Source organism: Macrobrachium nipponense, chromosome 16 (assembly GCF_015104395.2).
Source record: "Macrobrachium nipponense isolate FS-2020 chromosome 16, ASM1510439v2, whole genome shotgun sequence".
NCBI lineage: Eukaryota > Metazoa > Arthropoda > Malacostraca > Decapoda > Palaemonidae > Macrobrachium > Macrobrachium nipponense.
Window position 1 is genome coordinate 52489102 of NC_087209.1, and position 20887 is coordinate 52509988.

Here is a 20887-nt window from a genome sequence, read left to right on the forward strand (position 1 = left end):
AGGGATGACATTGTCCATAGAAGAATTAGGGGCAAGTACGTTATACAGTGTACTTCAACCTGTTGATAAAGAACAAACTAACCGCCTTAATAATAGTACTTGTTCAAATGACGAGACCTGGAGCAAACTTTGGCGAAGAAAGGTTGTCACCTCCGTGAAGCAAAAGTTCTTACCTGGGGACGACTGCTTCACATGTTATGGCCAAAGCGCTCCCGCAGAAGCCTCATCCACCAAAATTGCCCAGTTCTTAGGCCCCAACAGAATTAATGAGAGAGTGTGACTCACCTCCATAAACGTCGATCCTTCCATGTCCTTCCTCCTACCTGCAAGGAACAATATCCTCTTAGTCAGTACCCTCTGGCATCCTTCGTTCCATCTTTCCTAACAATTCTCACGACCACCGTCTGCCAAGACAAAACCTTTCTGTTTAAGTAGACCTTTAATCTATTCGTGGCATGCAGTCATCCCTATTTTTCGCAGCTGACGCCCATCCATAAAAATGGTAAAGGTCTGACGTTAATTATGTCCCTAACTGCTTTTCGCAGACCCTGTTTCGATCCTCCTCTAAGGCAATGTCTCACAGGTGTTTTGTTTCTTTCCTCAAATACTATTGATAAAGAATTATCCCCATTATGGGAATATTTTTTTTTTTTTTTTTTTTTTTTTTTTTTTGAGAGAGAGAGAGAGGGAGTGAGAGAAGAGAGAGAGAGAGAGAGAGAGAGAGAGAGAGAGACGAGAAGGAACAGGAGAGAGAGAGAGAGAGAGCGAGAGAGAGAGAGAGAGAGAGAGAGAGAGAGAGAGAGAGAGAGTTTAGTAGTTTTCTTTTGCGAGTGTTTTCTACTCTAATTATGGTTCGAAGGTAAAATGCTCTTTGACGCTATTAGGTAGATAACGTTGCCGTGTTTTATAGGCATTTGTAATCGGCATATCTTGCACACGAAGGTCATTAACGTCGAAATCACATTTAGAGAGGTCCCATTCAGGACAGCTACTTAATGAGGTTATTAGGCTAAAGAACGGTACCCTGTTATCTACGGTAGGGACGCTAGGAAGCTATTAGAGGACGCAGACATATTTCGCTTAAACAAATTAGTGGAAGCAAAACTATGTTCTTGAAACTAGAGATTAGGTGCAGTGAATTTGCGCTCATGTGCATTTACTCGCTTCATTAAAAAGAGATGTTTTTAAATGGTAAAAAATCTTTGCCTGTAGCCTTCGTAAATACGCCCAGATGATTTTTATAAGAAACATTCATAAAGTATATGGTCTTCAGATATCGAGGAGCGTTGAACAGAATTATTTAAGTCATCATGAGGCAACCGTCACATTCTTTGTTCTTTCAGGGAATCCGTAGCGCATTGGAATTCAGCCCGTCGAAAGAGATCTCCCCATATATAGAGATACTACACCACTAGAGATGATACTAAGGCTATGAGACCAAATACAATGAACGGTTCTTTCTACCACTGATCATGCTGATTCACGAAGCATTGCCTGCCCTCTGTTTGTTGGCTGTCTGTCTGCCTGTCCGTCCTGAGATGAGATGGGGAAGTTTGACTTCCCTTTGCTGTCCTCTGTGCACGATTCGGGAGGCATTCGGTGTGCGTTATATGATTGTGTTAGTTTTATTTCTTTCAATGCCTTTTCTTTTAAACTATAATGCGAAGGTATAAGTTTGAAATGTGGAGAGAGAGAGAGAGAGAGAGAGAGAGAGAGAGAGAGAGAGAGAGAGCACTTTTGTCTCTGAAAGGCTGCCTTATATTCTAAATGTGAATTCTTCTCCATTATATCCTTTATAAGCCGCCCAGGCCAGGATGTTTTATTGCCTACTAGAGCCTGCTGGTCTTAGAAGGGTCCTAAAAGATCTAGAGGCTTTTCGTCCTAGATCGGGACCTCATTAGGAGGGCCAGGGATGTCTGAAACCGGTCTTTCCTCATGAGTCCTATTCAGAATGAAAGGTAGGATCATGACTTTTTTTTTTTCTGTTTTGGGTAAAGTTATTGTAAACCTGTTAGTTGCGAGGACATACTAGAATATCTTGTAAACACATAAACATATATATGCAAACAACGTTAAATATATAATATATATATACATACAAACATATATTTATATATATATATATATATTATAATATATATATATATATATATATTTATATGTTTGTGTGTGTATGTGCATGTGAATATTTTTCGCACACAACTCGATATTTTTCATAATCACAAATGTTAAGACACAAGTATCGTTGGAAATAAAATTCTTTATTCCTTGACAATAACTTTCACCCAAGGGGAAATACATACAGTTGATACGTGCATCGTCACCAGTGGCATTCGAATCGCTGCCTGGTTTAATAGCAACTATGTACAGAGACTTTTATTAACCATTGAGCTGTTTAACCTTTTCCAAGTCTCGTGTTGTTTTTTAAATCAGGCAGCGATTCGAATCCCTCTGGTGGTCAAGCAGTAATCGATTAAAGTTACCCTTGGGTATAAGTTACACCCGAGGTAGTACGGTGAATCGGAAGTTGAACAGTATTTGTTGCTAATATTTGCTAGAAATAAAATAAATAATATATATATATAGATATATATATTATATATATATTATATATATATATACTTTGTATTTGAAGGTGAAATGTGATTTAAAAATCGCACATTACTTTGTATGTGATCGCCTTTACAAAAATAATATATATTTTGTATCTTTTATATTATTTGAAAAGTTACATTCATAATTATAACTGCTGAATTGTGGATTAACCACACCACGCACCTCTGCACAAATACTTCCACAACATTAATATCTTCATTCACCTACTCACACACGACATATATAATGTATATGTATGTGTATATTTAATAAATATATATATATATATTATATATATATATATATATATATATATATATATATGTATAGTATGTATGTATGTAGTATACACACACACATATTTATACACACACACATACACACACACACACACACACACACACATATATATATATATATAATATATATATATATATATATATATATATATATATATATATATATATATATATATTACACACATTGGGCCCCTCCTGTCAGGTGTTGGAAGTTTTCGTGTGGTGTGGATAATCCACAATTCAGCAGTTTTAATTATGAATATAACATTGATCATTATTTTATAACCCATGGTAGGTAGGACATGACATTGCGCATTAGATTTCTATCTTTTCAGATAATCCATATTAATTTTGTAAAGGCAGTCACGAACAAAATAACGTGCGACTTTGAATTCATATTTCACCTTAAGAAAAAAAAGTCTGTAATAACCTGAACAGAGTCTACAGCAAGCTTTATGGTCGTTGAAATAACACTCGAAAATTGCATATGGGATAGTTCTAATTATAGCTATATTACGCATTCTGAAATTTGAAATGAGGAAAATTACGCATTAGTACAGTGAAAGGATGATACAAGTGAAATGCAAAGTTAGTGTTACAAATTCCGTGTAGTAGGGTAATAAAAGGATGATTCACTGTCGTATCTAAATGTAAAATGATACTGGGCTGGACCTCTACATTCAGTGGGTTATTTTCACAGAAGGACGAAATCTTCAGGAATGTTAACATCAGATCAGATTTCATAAACCTGCAACCGGATTTTGTTGCCTCCTTTTGTATACTCTTCATATTTTCTGATCGTGAAGAAGGCTAATATTAAACACACACACACACACACACACACACACACACACACACACACACATATATATATATGTATATATATATATATATCATATATATACTAATATAATATATATGTATGTATGTATATAAAGCAGGTCTTTTGTATGATGTTTTTGCTAAATACCATGGTGGCAATTATTCCTAAGACTCCTTGTTAATTCGGCTTCGGCCAATTTTCATTGACCCTTGTAATATCGATGGTAATGAGGCTTTTTTTTTATTTATTTATTTATAACTTCTCCTTCCATCACTTGGTGCTGTTATTTTTCTATGTGATGGTATGTTTGTCTGCCGTTATTTGATCAATGTAAGAGCTCAATATATTACTTTTGGGATTTTTTATTTGTTTATCCTGCTTTATTTGTGTGAGTGTGTACGCTTTATTTAAAGTCTCTTCGTATGACGTTTATAATTTACTCCTTTTTGTTGAAACAAATACTGAATTGCACTGTCTTCGAAATGAAATGATTGCTATTCTTGTGGGTGTGAAGACTTTTATCCCACTGAAAGTTAATGTATTTTCTTGGGATGCGCCCGTGTGTATATCCTTAAGATAATCACGTATCAATAATCAGCTTTATCTTGACTTTTGTAATTGTGAAACTGTTGTAGCCAAAGCTGAAACTTTTGGGCAGAACGTAGTTTTCACTCCTATTTATTTATTTTTTTTTTTTTCGGAGCGTTCCTGCAGCCGGCTTCCCACTCCACTCCTTCCTTATACCCGATCACGCTTCCCTGAACATTTCCATTTATTCATGTTACGACCAGAGATTATTTCCTGGGTGCTTCAGAGTATGCCGTAAAAGGGCTCGTCAAAAGGCCCTTTTTTTCTGCAGGTTATCTCGCAAGGTGGCCCTTCCCGAGAAGATTCAGACTATGCCATAAGGTGGTGTTTCTCAAAGTTCATCGAGATAGAGCGGGTCGTATTACCTCGTCTGCCTTAAGACTCGTCCAAATCCCTATGATTATTCCGTGCCCTGCAACTTAGGGTCAAGGTATCCTTCGGATCCTGCAAATTCGCCAGGTCTTCTTTTCCTAGCGCCCCCTCCCCCCTATCAGCAGCGTCTTCATTTTGTTTGTTGATCCTTCATTGCTTGCTACAAGTCACCGTTGTTGTTGTTATTATTATTATTATTATTATTATTATTATTATTATTATTATTATTATAATTATTATTATTATTATTATTCAACTTTAATTACAGTAACTTCATATTGAACCACAGATTGCCACACGATTCTCAGTGTATATAAAAAATAAAAGTTATGAAAATTGACGTTCAGAGGTGACTTGAAATCAAGCAACTTCATTTGAACGTTCACAATCAGGGAGTTCGATGTATTATTGATGAAGGTTATGCGGCCCCTTCAAGATACTGTAATTGCTCTTGAATTAGAGCTGTTATCATTGATAGTGCATTTAATAACATTTGCACCATCGTGAATAGTAAAGGGAAAATGATTCATTCATGGATTTGGTTTTACAATCTGGCGGTGACAATTTACAAGTTCTTCCATACTTTGAACACTGAAATTATGACTGCGAGCAAGAATTGAGTATGCCAATAACGTCAAAAATGACGGTCATGTGAAAAAGGGTCAAAACGGCAAGCTCTGACCCCAGGAGCATTCTACAGTATACATCGCTCTGAAGGTCAGTCTTGGGTACCTTCATTTTGCACACATCCAGAGGGACCAGTGGTGAGAGAGGCTGACTCTGGGCTGGACGATGTTACACGCATAGAAAATAGAATTATAGATTACATTGCTTTTTGTGACGTAGAGCTTATTGCTGTCATTATATTTAGCTTGAAATCGCAACTGCAGGGCAAGGTTTCTTGATGTCTATCAATAACGTTTTTAAGTAAATGAATTCTGTAATGAAAATTGTAAAATGGCAACACTCTTCGAGTTGTTTGTATTAAAAACTAGTATTTGTCACCACCAACTGTACCGAACAGATTTATTAAAACTCCATGTAGCCACTGTGATTTTATCTATATGTAGCTACTGTGATTTTGATCTCGAATGTAGCACTCTACTTGATTTAGCAAAACTTTGTTCCAATGTCATTTTCAACAGCCTACTCGATGCAGAACTTGTATCATCACACTCGTTTTAAATAACAGAGACGCAGACAGACTTGCAGGTGCGATCTTCAGCCTTCCTTTTCTGCCTCTCCCTTTCTTGCTGAATCATTAGACAAAGGGAAAAATGGAGATGATCTTCAAAAAGAAAATCCTTCAATGTTGAGAAACATTTGAACAAAACAAGGGACATACTTAGAAAAAATTATCACAAATATTCTTCCCGCTCCCTGTCTCTTATAACTGTCTTTCAAATGGCAGGGCCGGTGAAAAGAAGTGAGACAGAACAAAAGACGGAAAATAAACTAGATTTTCGGATTTGCCTATTTGATAAAATAAGAGCAAAAAGTCAGGGCAAACCTCTGAAGGTGGAAGGATAAATGATCATAAAATTCATGTTTGGCTATCCGGCAACGCAGGATCCCAAATCGGCTTCAATAGCATATCACTATGATCCTCATCGTACGACGATTCAGTGATATTTTGATTTTGTATTCCCGACTAAAGACTATGTATAGTATAGATCACTAGGCCAGTCAGACCACAAAGCTGTTATGGAAAGTTTAACAACAGATTTTAAGTAATCATAATTTATAAGAGAGGAGACATAAATCGAAATTGAGAATAATATTTGCATGACGCAAGTGTCCTTTCTCCCCAAGGAAATGCCTGGTCAAGTCTCTCATCTGGGTCTAATGTGGGTTCTTCACTAACCGCAAATTATGCAACTTTCGGACAACGTCTTCTCTGACTGTTGCATTAATTAGGTTATAGGACGCCCATATTACGTTATGAGGAATACGACTCTTTCTTGCGAAGAGGGATTTTAGAAGATAGAAGCTGGGAGTTTGTCAGTGTCTAGAAATAGAAGCTTATATTTAGCACACACACGCGCACACACACACACACACACACAAATATATATATATAATAAATATATATATATAATATATATATATTATATATATATATTTATTAATATAGTATTATTTATGTATTATATATATTATATAATAATATATATATATATATAGATATTTATAGATACTATAATATATGTATGTATATTATATATATAATATTATATATATAATATATATATATATATATATATATATATATATATATACATATATATACACGAGTATATAAGTAAATTTGTATGATTGTGTGTGTGTGTGCGTGTGTACTTATGTTCTTAATTTTGGTGTGTAAATGACATTAGAATTACCTCTTTTAAACATTGCAATTACTTCTGTTAGAGATTTACTGCAATTACTTGTGTAGAATTCTGCTGAGAGAGAGAGAGAGAGAGAGAGAGAGAGAGAGAGAGAGAGAGAGAGAGAGAGAGAGGGAAGGCCAAGTTACCCACCTACTTACACAGACCCACTCTGAGGGTCAAGAATTCATAGAACGTCTTGAAGCTCTTAATTGTTCGGAAAGATTTAGCGGTTCCTTTTAAAATGACTCGCGGTTTTAAAGTCGCCTGTAATTTTTGCTCCCAGACACACTTGTCTTGCATCTGTCTTGTTCGCTAGCAGGGAAGAGGCAAATATTTTCTTTTAACTGAATGCCACATCTCTCTCTCTCTCTCTCTCTCTCTCTCTCTCTCTCTCTCTCTCTCTCACCAGGCTACAAAAGCTACTGTTTTCTGCGGAGTATATACCATGGCAAAACAGACAAAGAGGAGTAATTAACTCTTGCAAGCTGATCTGGGCTTTATGAGACTGCCAGCGCCGTTTATTTGTTGCCTTTCTTACTCTTATCATGCATGGCCGAGTGGTAAGCTGCAACCAGTTCATGACAATGCAATGAGTGTTGATAAATACTGGGTTAACCTTAGTGTTTGCTTGGCTGCTATTTTTCCCCTCCCTTTCAGCAGAAAAGCTTTTTTATCCAAAAGTGTTAAATTATGCGTTAGTTGGAGTAGCTGAAGAATACCAGTTGCCTACTATTTTATTAAATCATCCCTCGAAGCGATTCCGGACTGATGGCGAAATCGCAGGCGTAGGCTGCTTGGAATCACCTTGTGTGGCACCGTTGACAGTAATGACTACGAGAGCAACAAGAACAAGTGCAACAACAAATACGACAAAAGACATATATCAGTAACACATATATATATATTATATATATATATATATATATATATATATATATATATATATATATATCTGTGTGTGTGTAGATAAATTCTTCTGTTAAAACGGGATACGTATCAAGTATAAAAGACCCATTAAAACGATGTTTTAAATATAAGGACTATACTTCGGTGGACTTTCTTCCACTGCTTGATAATGGTGGAAGAAAGTCCACCGAAATATAGTCCTTGGAATATATATATATATTATATATATATATATATATATATATATATATATATATATATATGTATTTATAATACAAAATCCATGAAGGAAAGTGAAACAATGGAGCACCACTGCGAGGCCTTTCGACTTCTCGTCCTATACTAAGCAGACTGATAAAAATATGAAAATAAGTTTACAAAGAAAGCTCATATAAATAACAGATAGTGATTATAAAGTAAAATATGAACCAGGGATCCAAAACAGGGTTACAATTTTAGAGGTTTACAAAGGATTAATTTTAAGGCAACTGCTCAGAAGTAGGGACAAGACAATTACAAGATTATGCGGGGAGGTGACTGTCCACCAACATTTTTAGATAAAAGTACTATTCAACAAAGCTCATTTTGGGAAACAATAAAAATTTTTTGCAAAGTGAACATTTTCACAAAAATATATTATACATACAGATACATAGAAAATAGCTATAAGGCAATTTAATTTGTAATTAAGTCAGTGATTCTATCTTAAGGCCATTCTTAAACATTAATACAAGGGCCCAAATTATACAAGTCAGAGCTAAGGTTAAAATTACGATTGGAAGTAAGTTGTATAATGGCGAAATCTATAAGATTTTGTGAAAAGAAATCTTTTGAACCAGCAATCACTGAACTGCCAGTCCAATTTAACCTGTGAGAGTTTTCACGTAAAGAAATGAATATTGTATTGGTTGTTTGCCCAGTTTTCATAGAATACTTATGCTGTTTAATTCTTCTAGATCCTTGCTAGATTGGCCTATTTAGAAAAGAAGGGTAGTCCAAAATGGAATTTTATATATTATGTTGTTGCTTTCCTTATGACCATTTTTTATAAGCATTCCTTTTAGTGTGTTATTATAGTATAAACAAAGTTGACATTAAAAGATTTTAACAATGATTTTATGGTTTCAAAACCGTTGAAATAAGTCAAGCTAAGAATGTCTTTTATAGCATTTATCTAATAAATGCGAAGGATAACATAAATCTGTGCCTATTTTTATTATGTATTCGATTTCTTGATCCAAACATTGGGGACTGACAATGTACAATGCTCATAAAAACATAGAAGAAAAAATTGATATTTTGATATTAAGATGGTGACTTGTATAAAAATGGACGTAAGTTTAGTTTTTGGTTGGTTTCCAGTGAATAATGAATTTTCATTGAAATGGTTCTCTATGTATCAAAACATCTAAGAAAGGGAGGCAATTGTCTCTATCTAATTCTAAAGTAAACTTAACTGATTTAAATCAATACCAGCATATCTATACCGCTTCAAAGGAATATAAATTATATTAGGTAAATTGCGTTTTTCAAAGAATTCCATGTACAAGTTTGAGAGGAATGGTGTTCAAGGGTTGCCCATTGCCATACCAAATATTTGCTGATAAAATTCACCATTGAATATAAACTTACAATCACAAATACCCAACCTAGTGAGTGAAATAATATGAATTATAATAGGTTATGATGGGTTAGTTCGTTACTGAGATAATCTATGATAGAATCTATAGGAATTTTAGTAAAAAGAGAACAAACATCAAAACTATGGAATCTATCAGTGGGGCAAAAAGTTATTTTGTTTAATCTATCAATTAAATCTAGAGAATTATATTTGTAAGAATCGGAGATAGTTCCAAGTAACGGGGACAAGAGCTTGGTGATATATTTCGAAAGTTTTTATGATACTGAGCGAACGTTACTGATAATACGCCGTATAGGATTATTTTCCTTGTGCGTTTTTACTCATCCGTAAAGATGCTGCAGTGGTATAGGTCATGCGATGAGAAGGAAGGAGAAACATGTAGGGAGGAGAGGAATGCAGACGGAGGGGAATAGTGGGAGAGCGAAAGGAAGACCGAAGAGGCAAAGGTGCTTGGAAGTTGTCAAAGAAAATTTGAGAGACAAACAACAGTTGTCAGAGGACGGTGTGAATGATCGGGCCAGGTGGAGGAAAGCTGTCAGAAACATCGACCTAACATAGAAGTTGGAGAAGATGCAGAGGAAGAAAAGATATATATATATATATATATATTATATATATATATTAATATTATATATATAATATATTAATATATAGATATATATATATCTATATATCTATATATAAAGAAATTCTATCTCACGCCAGGTATTCTCCAACATCTCCATAGTTACCGTTGCTAGAGCTGCTGTTATCCTTCTTTTAAGGTCTCAACAGTAGGTACTGGTGTAGTGTACACTTTATCCTTGATATAACCCCATAAGAAAAAATCAAGAGGGGTAATGTCTGGTGAACGTGGTGGCCATTCTTGTGGGCCATCTCTTCCAATCCAGCGGATGCATCACTCACACTGGGTCTGTGGCTTCTCTTACGGTCTTCAACACTTCCAGTCTCTGTGAGCTTTTTATACCAGTTTTTAATGCTTTTAACATCTGGTGGATCTCGTCGATACTCATTTCTGAACTTGCGTTGAACTGCAACATGTGATTTTGTTTCGTGGTACCATAACACACTGGGCTTTCTCCTGCAATGGCACCATTTCTGCTAGTCTTGACTCAGCTTGACGGATAGTGATCATAGTGGCAAACAAAAGAAACTTTAGTAATTATTCAACAGATTGCGAAATTTGTACGGTCATATCTACAATAATTTTAAAGTTATGAATTTTATCAATCAGGGAATGACTTCATGGACACCCTATACTCTAATAGCAAATAATTCCCACGATTTGCTTTCTTTTCAGAATAGAAATAAAAAAAGGCTTCAGTGTTGCATTCAGATCGTATTCTATTCACTCTATGTATGCTTACAATCCTTCTTTTACTTAGGGTTCATGTTTTGGCCTCCTAGTGGATTTGGAAATTAGGCATTCCACAATTGTACTTCACTGATTTTTCTGTTTAATTTCTGTGGTTAGAGGATTTGCCGTGTGTGATTTGATTGGCGTTTTATAACAGGAAAATATCAAACCTTATCTTAATTTACAAAATAAGACCCTTTTAGACTTCTTGTCCTACCGAGGTGTTTTATTTTTTGTTAATTTATAATATGAATTTGGAGCAAAATTGTGAGTTTCCCTTCCTACCTGGAACCCATTATCAGTGTGTAATCAATTTGGTCGGGAGAGGTGGCGTGGGATATTGGTAATAACCGCTTAATAGTTGTGTATAGTTACTTGTTGTTGGTCGAACTTGCCTAACAGAAAAGGAATTTGACCTAATCATACTCTCGTTTTTTTATTTTTTATTTATTTATTTATTTTTTTTAAATACGGTATCGTGTGCCAGCCGTGAGATATTTTCCCGCAAATTCCACTTAGTTTCTTCTTGAAAATAAAAGCAACATTAACCGAATATGAAGCATTCTTCAAGATAATCAAACTGTTTATAATTACAGTTCTCACGAATAGAACCGATCCTGGCTTGGTGGCGCAAGACTACTTTTGTTGATTTACCTTTAGAATGGGTAAAAGAATTACTTTTAAAGTCTGATATAAATTTTTTTAGACCAGTGATAAAGCAGACGTTAGGTACATGGGTTTACTGTCCTGGTGAACTTCAGGTTGAGGTAATACCAACTTCTCATATTGGATTCCATCAATATCAGACGACAGCTGAACAGAGAACGTGCACCAGCCACAACCATCAACTTGTTGTAGTTGTTTTCCTGGATATCAATCGCTTCTTCATAAAAATTGTCTTGCACCAAGAAACTCGAGAAGCTGGGAATTAATGCTCTTTCATACAAGTGAAATAATAAGAAATAACGCAAGATTGAAAAAAAAATACTGCTAGGAGAGTTATACTTGATTATTATTTTTACTAAAACCAAAGGAAAAGTTGACATTTTGCTGTCGCCACATTCACTGCGATACCCCGAAGGAGGGTATAGTGGCATCCGTTCACCTTACATGATGCGCTGTAGGCATTACTAAAGGATGTTTGGAGCGGTCTCTCGGCTCGTAGCTGCAGCCACTTTTTAGCATTTTAGGTCACGTCCATTCCAGGGTCTTGCCTTCCTTCTTGCTGTCCAACTTCTCTTATTATTAAGCACCTGTAGTATCACATTTCGAGCACTGTACTGCCCCGCATCTACATTCTGGATCTGTATCTTGCGGATCAACATTCATCCAGTGTGATTTCAAACTGTACCGAGAACAAAATCAACATTTGGGCAAATCTAGTAGATATAATTTCTGTATAGTTTTTTTTTTATTGTTTTTATTTCTGCGATGCGAAAACCTTCTGAAATCAGAAATTTAGGAACTGAAATTTATAGCCATTTCATAGCCATCATGGAACATATAAAATTGATCTCCTTGTGAACATCTGCTTTTAAGTTACGTATATATGATTTCAGAGCGCCAACGAGGGCTACAATGACGTTGTTTCTACATTATCTGTCGAAATTTATGAGCTAATTGGAGCTTTTTAGAATTTTCAGGTTACTGCTCGGAGCATTATGTTTGTGGATATAAACGTTGTCCGGGGCATGAGATACGCAAATAGTCATTTGAAACAGTAGCCAGATGGATTAAGAATTTTTAAGGGCCCAAACTATTTTAATTTTGATTTGAGGAAGAGGTTTTTCATAAAATGTTTTCCAAAAAACAGGAAATGTTCATTAGCAGTTGAAAAAGAGAGAGGTGACCAACACAACTTGACACTTCAACACTTAGAATTCCTTTCCCACACTTATGTGATGGTTGTCTTAACCTTTCAGAGGACCGTTCCAAAGATGTTTATCTGTGTCCTCATGTTGTTCTAACGTGGTGTGAGTTAGCAACTTAAGTAGAGACAGACAGATGAGAGATATTAATCACTCAGATGTCACTTACAAGTTTTTTATATTTTGCGGTTGCTTTTGTTTGTCCGTGTGAGCTTTTTGTGAATCTGGTTTGTGCCAGAAGCCACGGATTTTAGAACAAAGTTGGATCTCAGTGTGTATTTATTCCCTACTGTATTTGTGTATTAATATCAAATGCAGCGCTGAATGACCTTATCAGTCCCAGTGCTTGGACCTTGGCCTAAATTTTATATTCAATTCAATTTAATATCAGATGAGCCGGTGGATATACCCTGAACCTGGTGTTGAGTGCAACATAAAGTATTGCGCAAGTGAACTTTTTCCCATTTTTGTAGCATAAATTCACTGTAAATGAACTAAATGCAGTTAAATTAACATTTGATTTGTTTTCCATTATATTGTAATGCAGTATATAGACGGTTTTTGTTTGTAGTAAACCACATGCTTACATGCGCGCTCGCACAAGTAAACAAATACACAGGCAGACAGACACACACATATATATTTAAGTATGTATACGTGTATGTGCGTACACACGTATGGTTTTTTGCCTATACACTTCCTCTTCGTAAATTACGCGTCTCGAAGTGGTGTTACCTTTCCGCTGTCATCAAGTATTTGGAGAAACGAATGCAAACCCGAGGCCGTTCTCCTTGAACAGACGCGACTACTTACAGTCGACCGACTATCATGTACTTAACGTACCGCAACCACACCGGTTCTGCCTTCACTAAGGATTTGAAGTGGATCCTCTTGCTGGTTAGGTAGAAATACTACCGCTAATACTACAAGGCCCACATACGATCGCGTACCCGTGCATACATACGTACATACATACGTGCATACATGCACAGGTTTAATATATATATATATATAGATATATAATATATATAATATTATATATTATATAAGTTATAATATATATGTATATGAGTGTATGTCATACCAGAAACTAGTTACGTTGAGTTGAATATAGAATTTAGGCCAAGGACCAAGCACTGGGACTTATGAGGTCATTCAGCGCCGAAATGGAAATTGACAGTAAAAAGTTTGAAAGGTGTAACAGGAGGAAAACCTCGCAGTTGCACTATGAATCAAGTGTTAGGAGAGGGTGGAAAGTAAGATGAAGAGAATATGGAAGGAGGTACAGTAAAAGGAACGAAAGTGGATGCAGCTAGGGCCCGAAGGCACGCTGCAAAGAACCTTAAGTAATGCCTACAGTGCACCGCATGAGGTCCACTGAGGGCGCTACCCTCCTACGGGAACTTTGCGCAGGATCTGAATTTGAAAAGAATGGATACCAGTTACGCAGTTCATGAATAGATCCTTTGGATTTAAGTTATCCACAAGATATTGGGAATTTTATTTAACCGGGTTGCTTAAGTCTTAAAGTATGATGATAATAATAATAATAATAATAATAATAATAATAATAATAATAATAATAATAATAATTATGATAAAAGCCATAAACACATGGGCAGTGCCAGTAATCAGATACCGTGCAGGAATAGTGGAATGGACGAAGGCAAAACTCCGCAACATAGACCAGAAAACTAGGAAACATATGACAATGCACAAAGCACTACACCCAAGAGCAAATACGGACAGACTATACATAACACGAAAGAAAGGAGGGAGAGGACTACTAGGTATAGAGGACTGCGTCAACATCGAGAACAGAGCACTGGGGCAATATCTGAAAACCAGTGAAGACGAGGGCCTCAAGAGTGCATGGGAAGAAGGACTGATAAAAGAAGACGAAGACCCAGAAATATACAGAGACAGGAGAATGACAAAGAGAACAGAGGAATGGCACACCAAACCAATGCATGGACAATACATGAGTCAGGCTAAAGAACTGGCCAGCGATGACACATGGCAATGGTTACAGAGGGGAGAGCTCAAGAAGGAAACTAAAGGAATGATAACAGCGGCACAAGATCAGGCCCTAAGAACCAGATATATCCAAAGAACGATAGATGGAAATAACATGTCCGGCAGTTACCTTGCAGTAATAAGTGGTACGAGCACCAACAAGAAGCAGTGATAGAAAATGATCAGGCAAAGATCCTCTGGGACTATGGTATCAGAACAGATAGGGTGATACGTGCAAATAGACCAGACGTGACGTTGATTGACAAAGTCAAGAAGAAAGTATCACTCATTGATGTCGCAATACCATGGGACACCAGAGTTGAGGAGATAGAAAGGGAAAAAATGGATAAGTATTAAGACCTGAAAATAGAAATAAGAGGGATATGGGATATGCCAGTGAAAATTGTACCCATAATCATAGGAACATTAGGCACGAGACCAAGATTGCTGAAAAGGAACCTGGAAAAACTAGAGGGCGAAGTAGCTCCAGGACTCATGCAGATGAGTGTGATCCTAGAAACGGCGCACATAGTAAGAAGAGTGATGGACTCCTAAGGAGGCAGGATGCAACCCGGAACCCCACACTATAAATACCACCCAGTCGAATTGGAGGACTGTGATAAAAACAACAACAATAATAATAATAATAATAATAATAATAATAATAACCAGTAGGTCGCCCTAAAGGAAATAACTCGCGAAGCTTCAAATTGAACTACCAAAGTGTTAATATCATTTATATATGAATTTATATTTTAAACGTGAATCTTATATGGAATGAAATTTAACGATGTAAGGCTTTATCTGCCGAAAGAATTTCTCTTTTATCTTCAGTACATTGTAGATATTAGCATTCTGAATAGCGTTATGGCCGGGCGGTGCCGGGCCGCCAGAAATGTAATAATAATCAAAACATCATTATATATGAATTTATGATATCTTAAAAATAAATCTTATATGGGAGGCAATTTAAAGATGTAAGGTTTATCTACCGAAAGAATACTTTTGGAGATATTAGCATTTGAATAGCCATATGGCCAGGCCGTGCCAGACCGCCAGAAATGAGCCCGTTTCCAGGAAGATATTTTGCATTTGATATTTTGAAAGCAAAACATACCATGAGCTTCCACTTTTCTTCAAAATACTGGGAGTTTAAATAGCTAAATACGAACACAAATAAATGATTGTAAAATTTTGATTGAACGACTGTGTGAGATTGGATTTTGATATATATTCTTTGGAGTAGTGAGGGTGCTCTCCGGTTTCAAAGGATCCTCAAAACGCCAGAAGACATTTTTTCTAAATGAGAATGAAACTTTCATTTTATAGTTTGGGTGAATCCTTCTCTAGCCAGAGGAAACTTCAGGCGAGCTTATCCTCGGTGGGATTTGACTTTTATCGGGTGTTATGAATGCGAACAGGATTATGTGTAGTCATTTGTATGCTAAATTAAAATTGTAGACATAAAAAAACGGCTAAATTACCATTTTATCCATATCATAATTTGATTTTTGCAGCGCGTATACCAATGAAAGATTTCTCAGTATTCTTAGTAAGGTATCTAAAAGCTGCCGTATCTTTTTAAAGTTGCAAAGTCCTTTTTGAACGCTCCAGTTTTTATGTAAATTTAATTTTTGTAAAAAGTATTGTCATAAAATTTTACTGCCCCAGAACTGTATACCATTATGCAAGAGTTAAACAAATCCATTGAAATTAATTTTATGGTAGATAGTTAAAAATATTGTCGAATATGAATAAAAATCATTGCCCAAACTCCTCATTTAGAAAACACTTAAGTGGAAAGCAGGGAGAAACCAGTACTATTCATGAAATAGAATGTTAGTTATGAATATGTCTATTAAAGAAATGATCCGCTGTAACTCTTCAAACATACTGCTTGAAGTATATTACAATTTTGAAGAACTATGAAAGCTTTCCATTTATTACTGAAAATCGGCAGCTTTTTTGCGAAGCAGTTTAATGCAAGTGTTGCTTATGTCCTTTCCTTGATGAAAAAAACAGATGACTGCATTATCACTACGGGTTGGCACTGGTTAATCTTTCACTAATATTAAAGCAGTATGTACTTTTATTTATTCACACCAGTGAAGCTTTTGCAGGAAAAGAGCATCGTTTTTCGACCGACGAAAATTCTAACTAATCGTTTGATTAGATTCCTGAACGGTAAACACACACACACATCGACACACTCACACACACGACACACAACACACACACACACACACACACACACACACACACACACACATATATATATATATATATATATATAATATATATATATATATATATATATATTTACATAACTACATTTAGAGGAGTTTGTTTGCTTGCATCAACTTGTGCTACATGGAACATGGTTGAATGAAATTTTTCCATATAGTTTTTATTCTTGTGCAGCTCGCACAAGACTTCATCAGACAATTTCATCTATTTTTCCGCAAGTGAATCGAAAAGTATGAATAATTTCATAATCTTTTATTAAGTATCAGGTAAAGTATTTGTGCTGCATTATTTACAAAAATAAAGCACTAAACGGCTATATATATTGTTAATCTAGTTCTTTCCTTCGGAGACTAATTTGTTTTTGTGATTGTATAATGTCTTTATTTTTTCCAATGGAGTCATTAATATTTATGTTATGTTATCTTTCATATTTTTGGTGTCTTGACATTCACTGTTCCACGAAACCACTTGCTGAAAAGGATTACAGTGTTGCTGTCTAAGATTCGAGATCATTCCTTGACTGTTCATGCTCTCAGTGAAGGTCATAAAGGAATTAAACTTCTTATAAATCATTCATGGTTGCCAAGATGACTGACAGCCAGGGAGTGTTTTTGGACAACGTTCACAAATTGAATAAATATATACATGGCAGCCTCCAGATGAGCTATGATAAATGGAAAAACATTTTTACCACGAATTTCTTTTATGCTTCACGAACGACAAGTAAAGAGTGATGGCGTCTGAAATGACCAGGGATGAAAAGTCCCTATGTAGTACTCCATCTGTTGCGTGGTGCGTGAATTAATCGTGCGAGAGGCACCACTAGCCTGGCATGTCTTATCAAAAATGTACGCTTGACATGATGGACAAAGAGGGGAGAAGGACTATATGGCTCTCTCATATGAAGTCCTGGCTTGATATAATTGAGATGATGTTTCTGGTTAAGTGTTGCTAGGTTGGAATAGCCCAGTGCCACTCAGTGACCTCGAGGGACAGAAATAAAGGACAACTAGTACCATTAGAGTGCCATTCCTTTGGCCTAACCTCAGATTGAATGTTCTTTGTTAAATGGATGGTTTATCGTTCTCTGCTTGTGATAGTTACGTTTATGTTGTTTAGGTATATAATGGCTGAAGTTGGTAACCAGTCAGCATATTAAATATCTCTTACAAACATCTCTTGTTGGTTTGTTCGTTTTACGCTAGATTACGAGTTACTAAGAAAAATTTGTATAGAAATTGCAAATTCACCTTACGTTTTTTTCCAAATAAATTCTTTGTGTTCGTCCTAATTTTCAGTGTTCTGTTTTTAGCTAAAAGCCGTTTCCTCCACTCATCAGAAAGACGAGATTCACCTCTTTTTATGAATTTCATTTTCACAAAGAATGTACTTCCAAGGAAAACCTCCTATCACCCAAAGAACAATGTTTCACACCTAACAGACTACTACCCCCGGGAGAGCATCTAACCAGTAGAGTCGGGATACTATCACCAAGACCATCAAGCTGTATGTTTGCAAACATTCGCAAATCAGATGTTTTTCCTTGAGACAGAGATTTTTCACATTCACGCTTGATCCCTGAACCCCTTCATTTGCCGAGAGCAATCAGATGAACTGCACAGCAGCACTAATATGCAGTCAATGTGCCTCGCTTTCGAACTTCTCAGTTCCAGAGGTAGTTTGTTCCTCATAGTTTTGGGCTGGATCAGCCTCCCAGAGGATCTCGTGCAACTGGAACTTCAGAAGTTCAAGCGAAGATGAATGCATTATTATCCTAATTCCATTCTCCTTGCATTTTAATACATTTTATCTGTTTATTAATTTATTTTCTTTTTTTTTTTTTTAATAAGTGGGATTTCTTATTTATTTACTTTTCTATACCTCTTTATTTCTTCCTAATGAACTCCATATTCTTTGGAAGATAGAATTTCAAGTCAATGGCCCCTGTGGGCTTGTTCCATATGAATAGGTTTCTTCTTCTGAGTAATAATAATAATAATAATAATAGTAATAATAATAATAATAATAATAATAATAATAATAATAATAATAATAATAATAATAATAATAATAATAATAATAATAATAATAATAATAATAATAATAATAATAATAATAATAATATAATCCGAGAGGTTCTTTATTATGGTTATGCATGATTCACAGAAATTATATATCGCTATTTCTTGATTTTAAACATTTTTTTTGCGCTAAAGTATAGGTATTTCTGTTTTCAATTTCAAAGGTTCCTCTTAACCCTTTATTTTTATTTGGCTTTCGTGAACTTTTTGCGGTAAATTCCAATATACATTATTAAATTGGCACCACAATGGTCATTCAAAGATGGAAATTAACTTCGTGTAGATTGATCAAAGAAATATATTTCTACAATAGTTCTCAGTAAAAATCTCAAATCTTTTTCGTGTTTCTTGATATTTTTAAGGGAGAATAGCTAGGATGAATAGCATATAACTCCAAATCACTGGAGAGTCAGTTTATTGTGGTTTTGCCGGGCTCAATACAATCAATGTCTCGATACTACTTCTTTATTTGTTAAACTTTTGTGGCAAATCATAAACAGTGATTGTTTTTAAATAGCTTAAGTTAGTCATTTTGACCTCTTATTCCATTGTGCCTTTCAGGAATGAAGTTGTACGATTCACTTAACATAGCATTGTGTAAACACTAAGGAGAAATGTGAATGCACTCTGAATTTTATGTAGAATAATTATAGCATCTAGGATAGATTTGTAAATTAGGTAAGTCTACGGGCATAATCAGCCCCGTTTCACGGGCAGAACCAGATCCATTTCAGGGAATTCCTTCTCACCCCCATCCCTTCGGAGGTGGGGGTAGGTAGTATGAAACCACTTTATAAAAACAAGCGCGTATTCGAATGAAATGTGTCAACATTTCAAAGCAATTGGTGAAGAACTTTTGGAGATTTAAGATTTTGAACAAAAGAACATTGACATTTTTATTCATATAGATTTTACTTTTGGTTATAATACTAATTGGTGATGTAATTGTGGTCGATTCGTTTTTCTTTCGACCCCTTTATTCTCACCGTTAATACATTTTTCTTTTGATGGAATCTGAAATATTATTAATTTTGTAATTTTCTTATACATTATGTAGAAGTTGATGTGTAATTAAAAGTTTGTGTTTTAGAATGTTCGCAAAAAATCACCGGGTTTAATGTAGTCTTTTTGTTATTTTCAGAGATCTTCGGTTCAACAAGATCAAAAGCATTCCTCCCAATACCTTCCAGGATTTAAGCCATCTTCATACTCTGTAAGTATTTTTGTTAATGAGTCTTGTATTGTACTACTTCCTTTTGTGACTGTCAGATAATTTATTGTTTCAAAAGTCATTCAAAGATTGCTTGATAATGTTATCAGATTCTTTGATACAACTCTAATTTTACACTATGTATTTTGCTCTAACTGTTATTGTTATCTTCTTCATAAATATTCCCAGCGCTCGACTTTACGTTTCATTATTAATTAGTAAAAGTAACTGGCAAAAGTAGTAGTATTTGGCAGCGTAGGGTTAGTATGTTTTGGGCTAACATCAGCATATTTCTGATTGCCATTTCAATGATTATATCTTGTTTTTTAGGGTTATGAAGTTTTAATTGTGTTTTTCTCCACTATTCTGTTGATTTCAGAAAACCTTGGGTTCATTAATGTAACTGAGGTCAAGATCGCTCTTGTATCTCTGGAATACAGGAAGGATGAGTCATAGTAAATAAGAATGACTGACTGAAGCAGAAATTTATTGGTTCGTCGTTGAATTATTT

General features: G+C 35.3%; 1 protein-coding gene across 1 annotated transcript in view; it reads left to right on the top strand.

The window, feature by feature from the left end:
* LOC135195688 (peroxidasin-like) overlaps positions 1-20887 on the top strand; it is a 470655-nt gene that overhangs the window by 347530 nt on the left and 102238 nt on the right. The window contains 1 exon segment of the mRNA XM_064222083.1: positions 20308-20379. Coding sequence (XP_064078153.1) covers positions 20308-20379 — 72 coding nt within the window.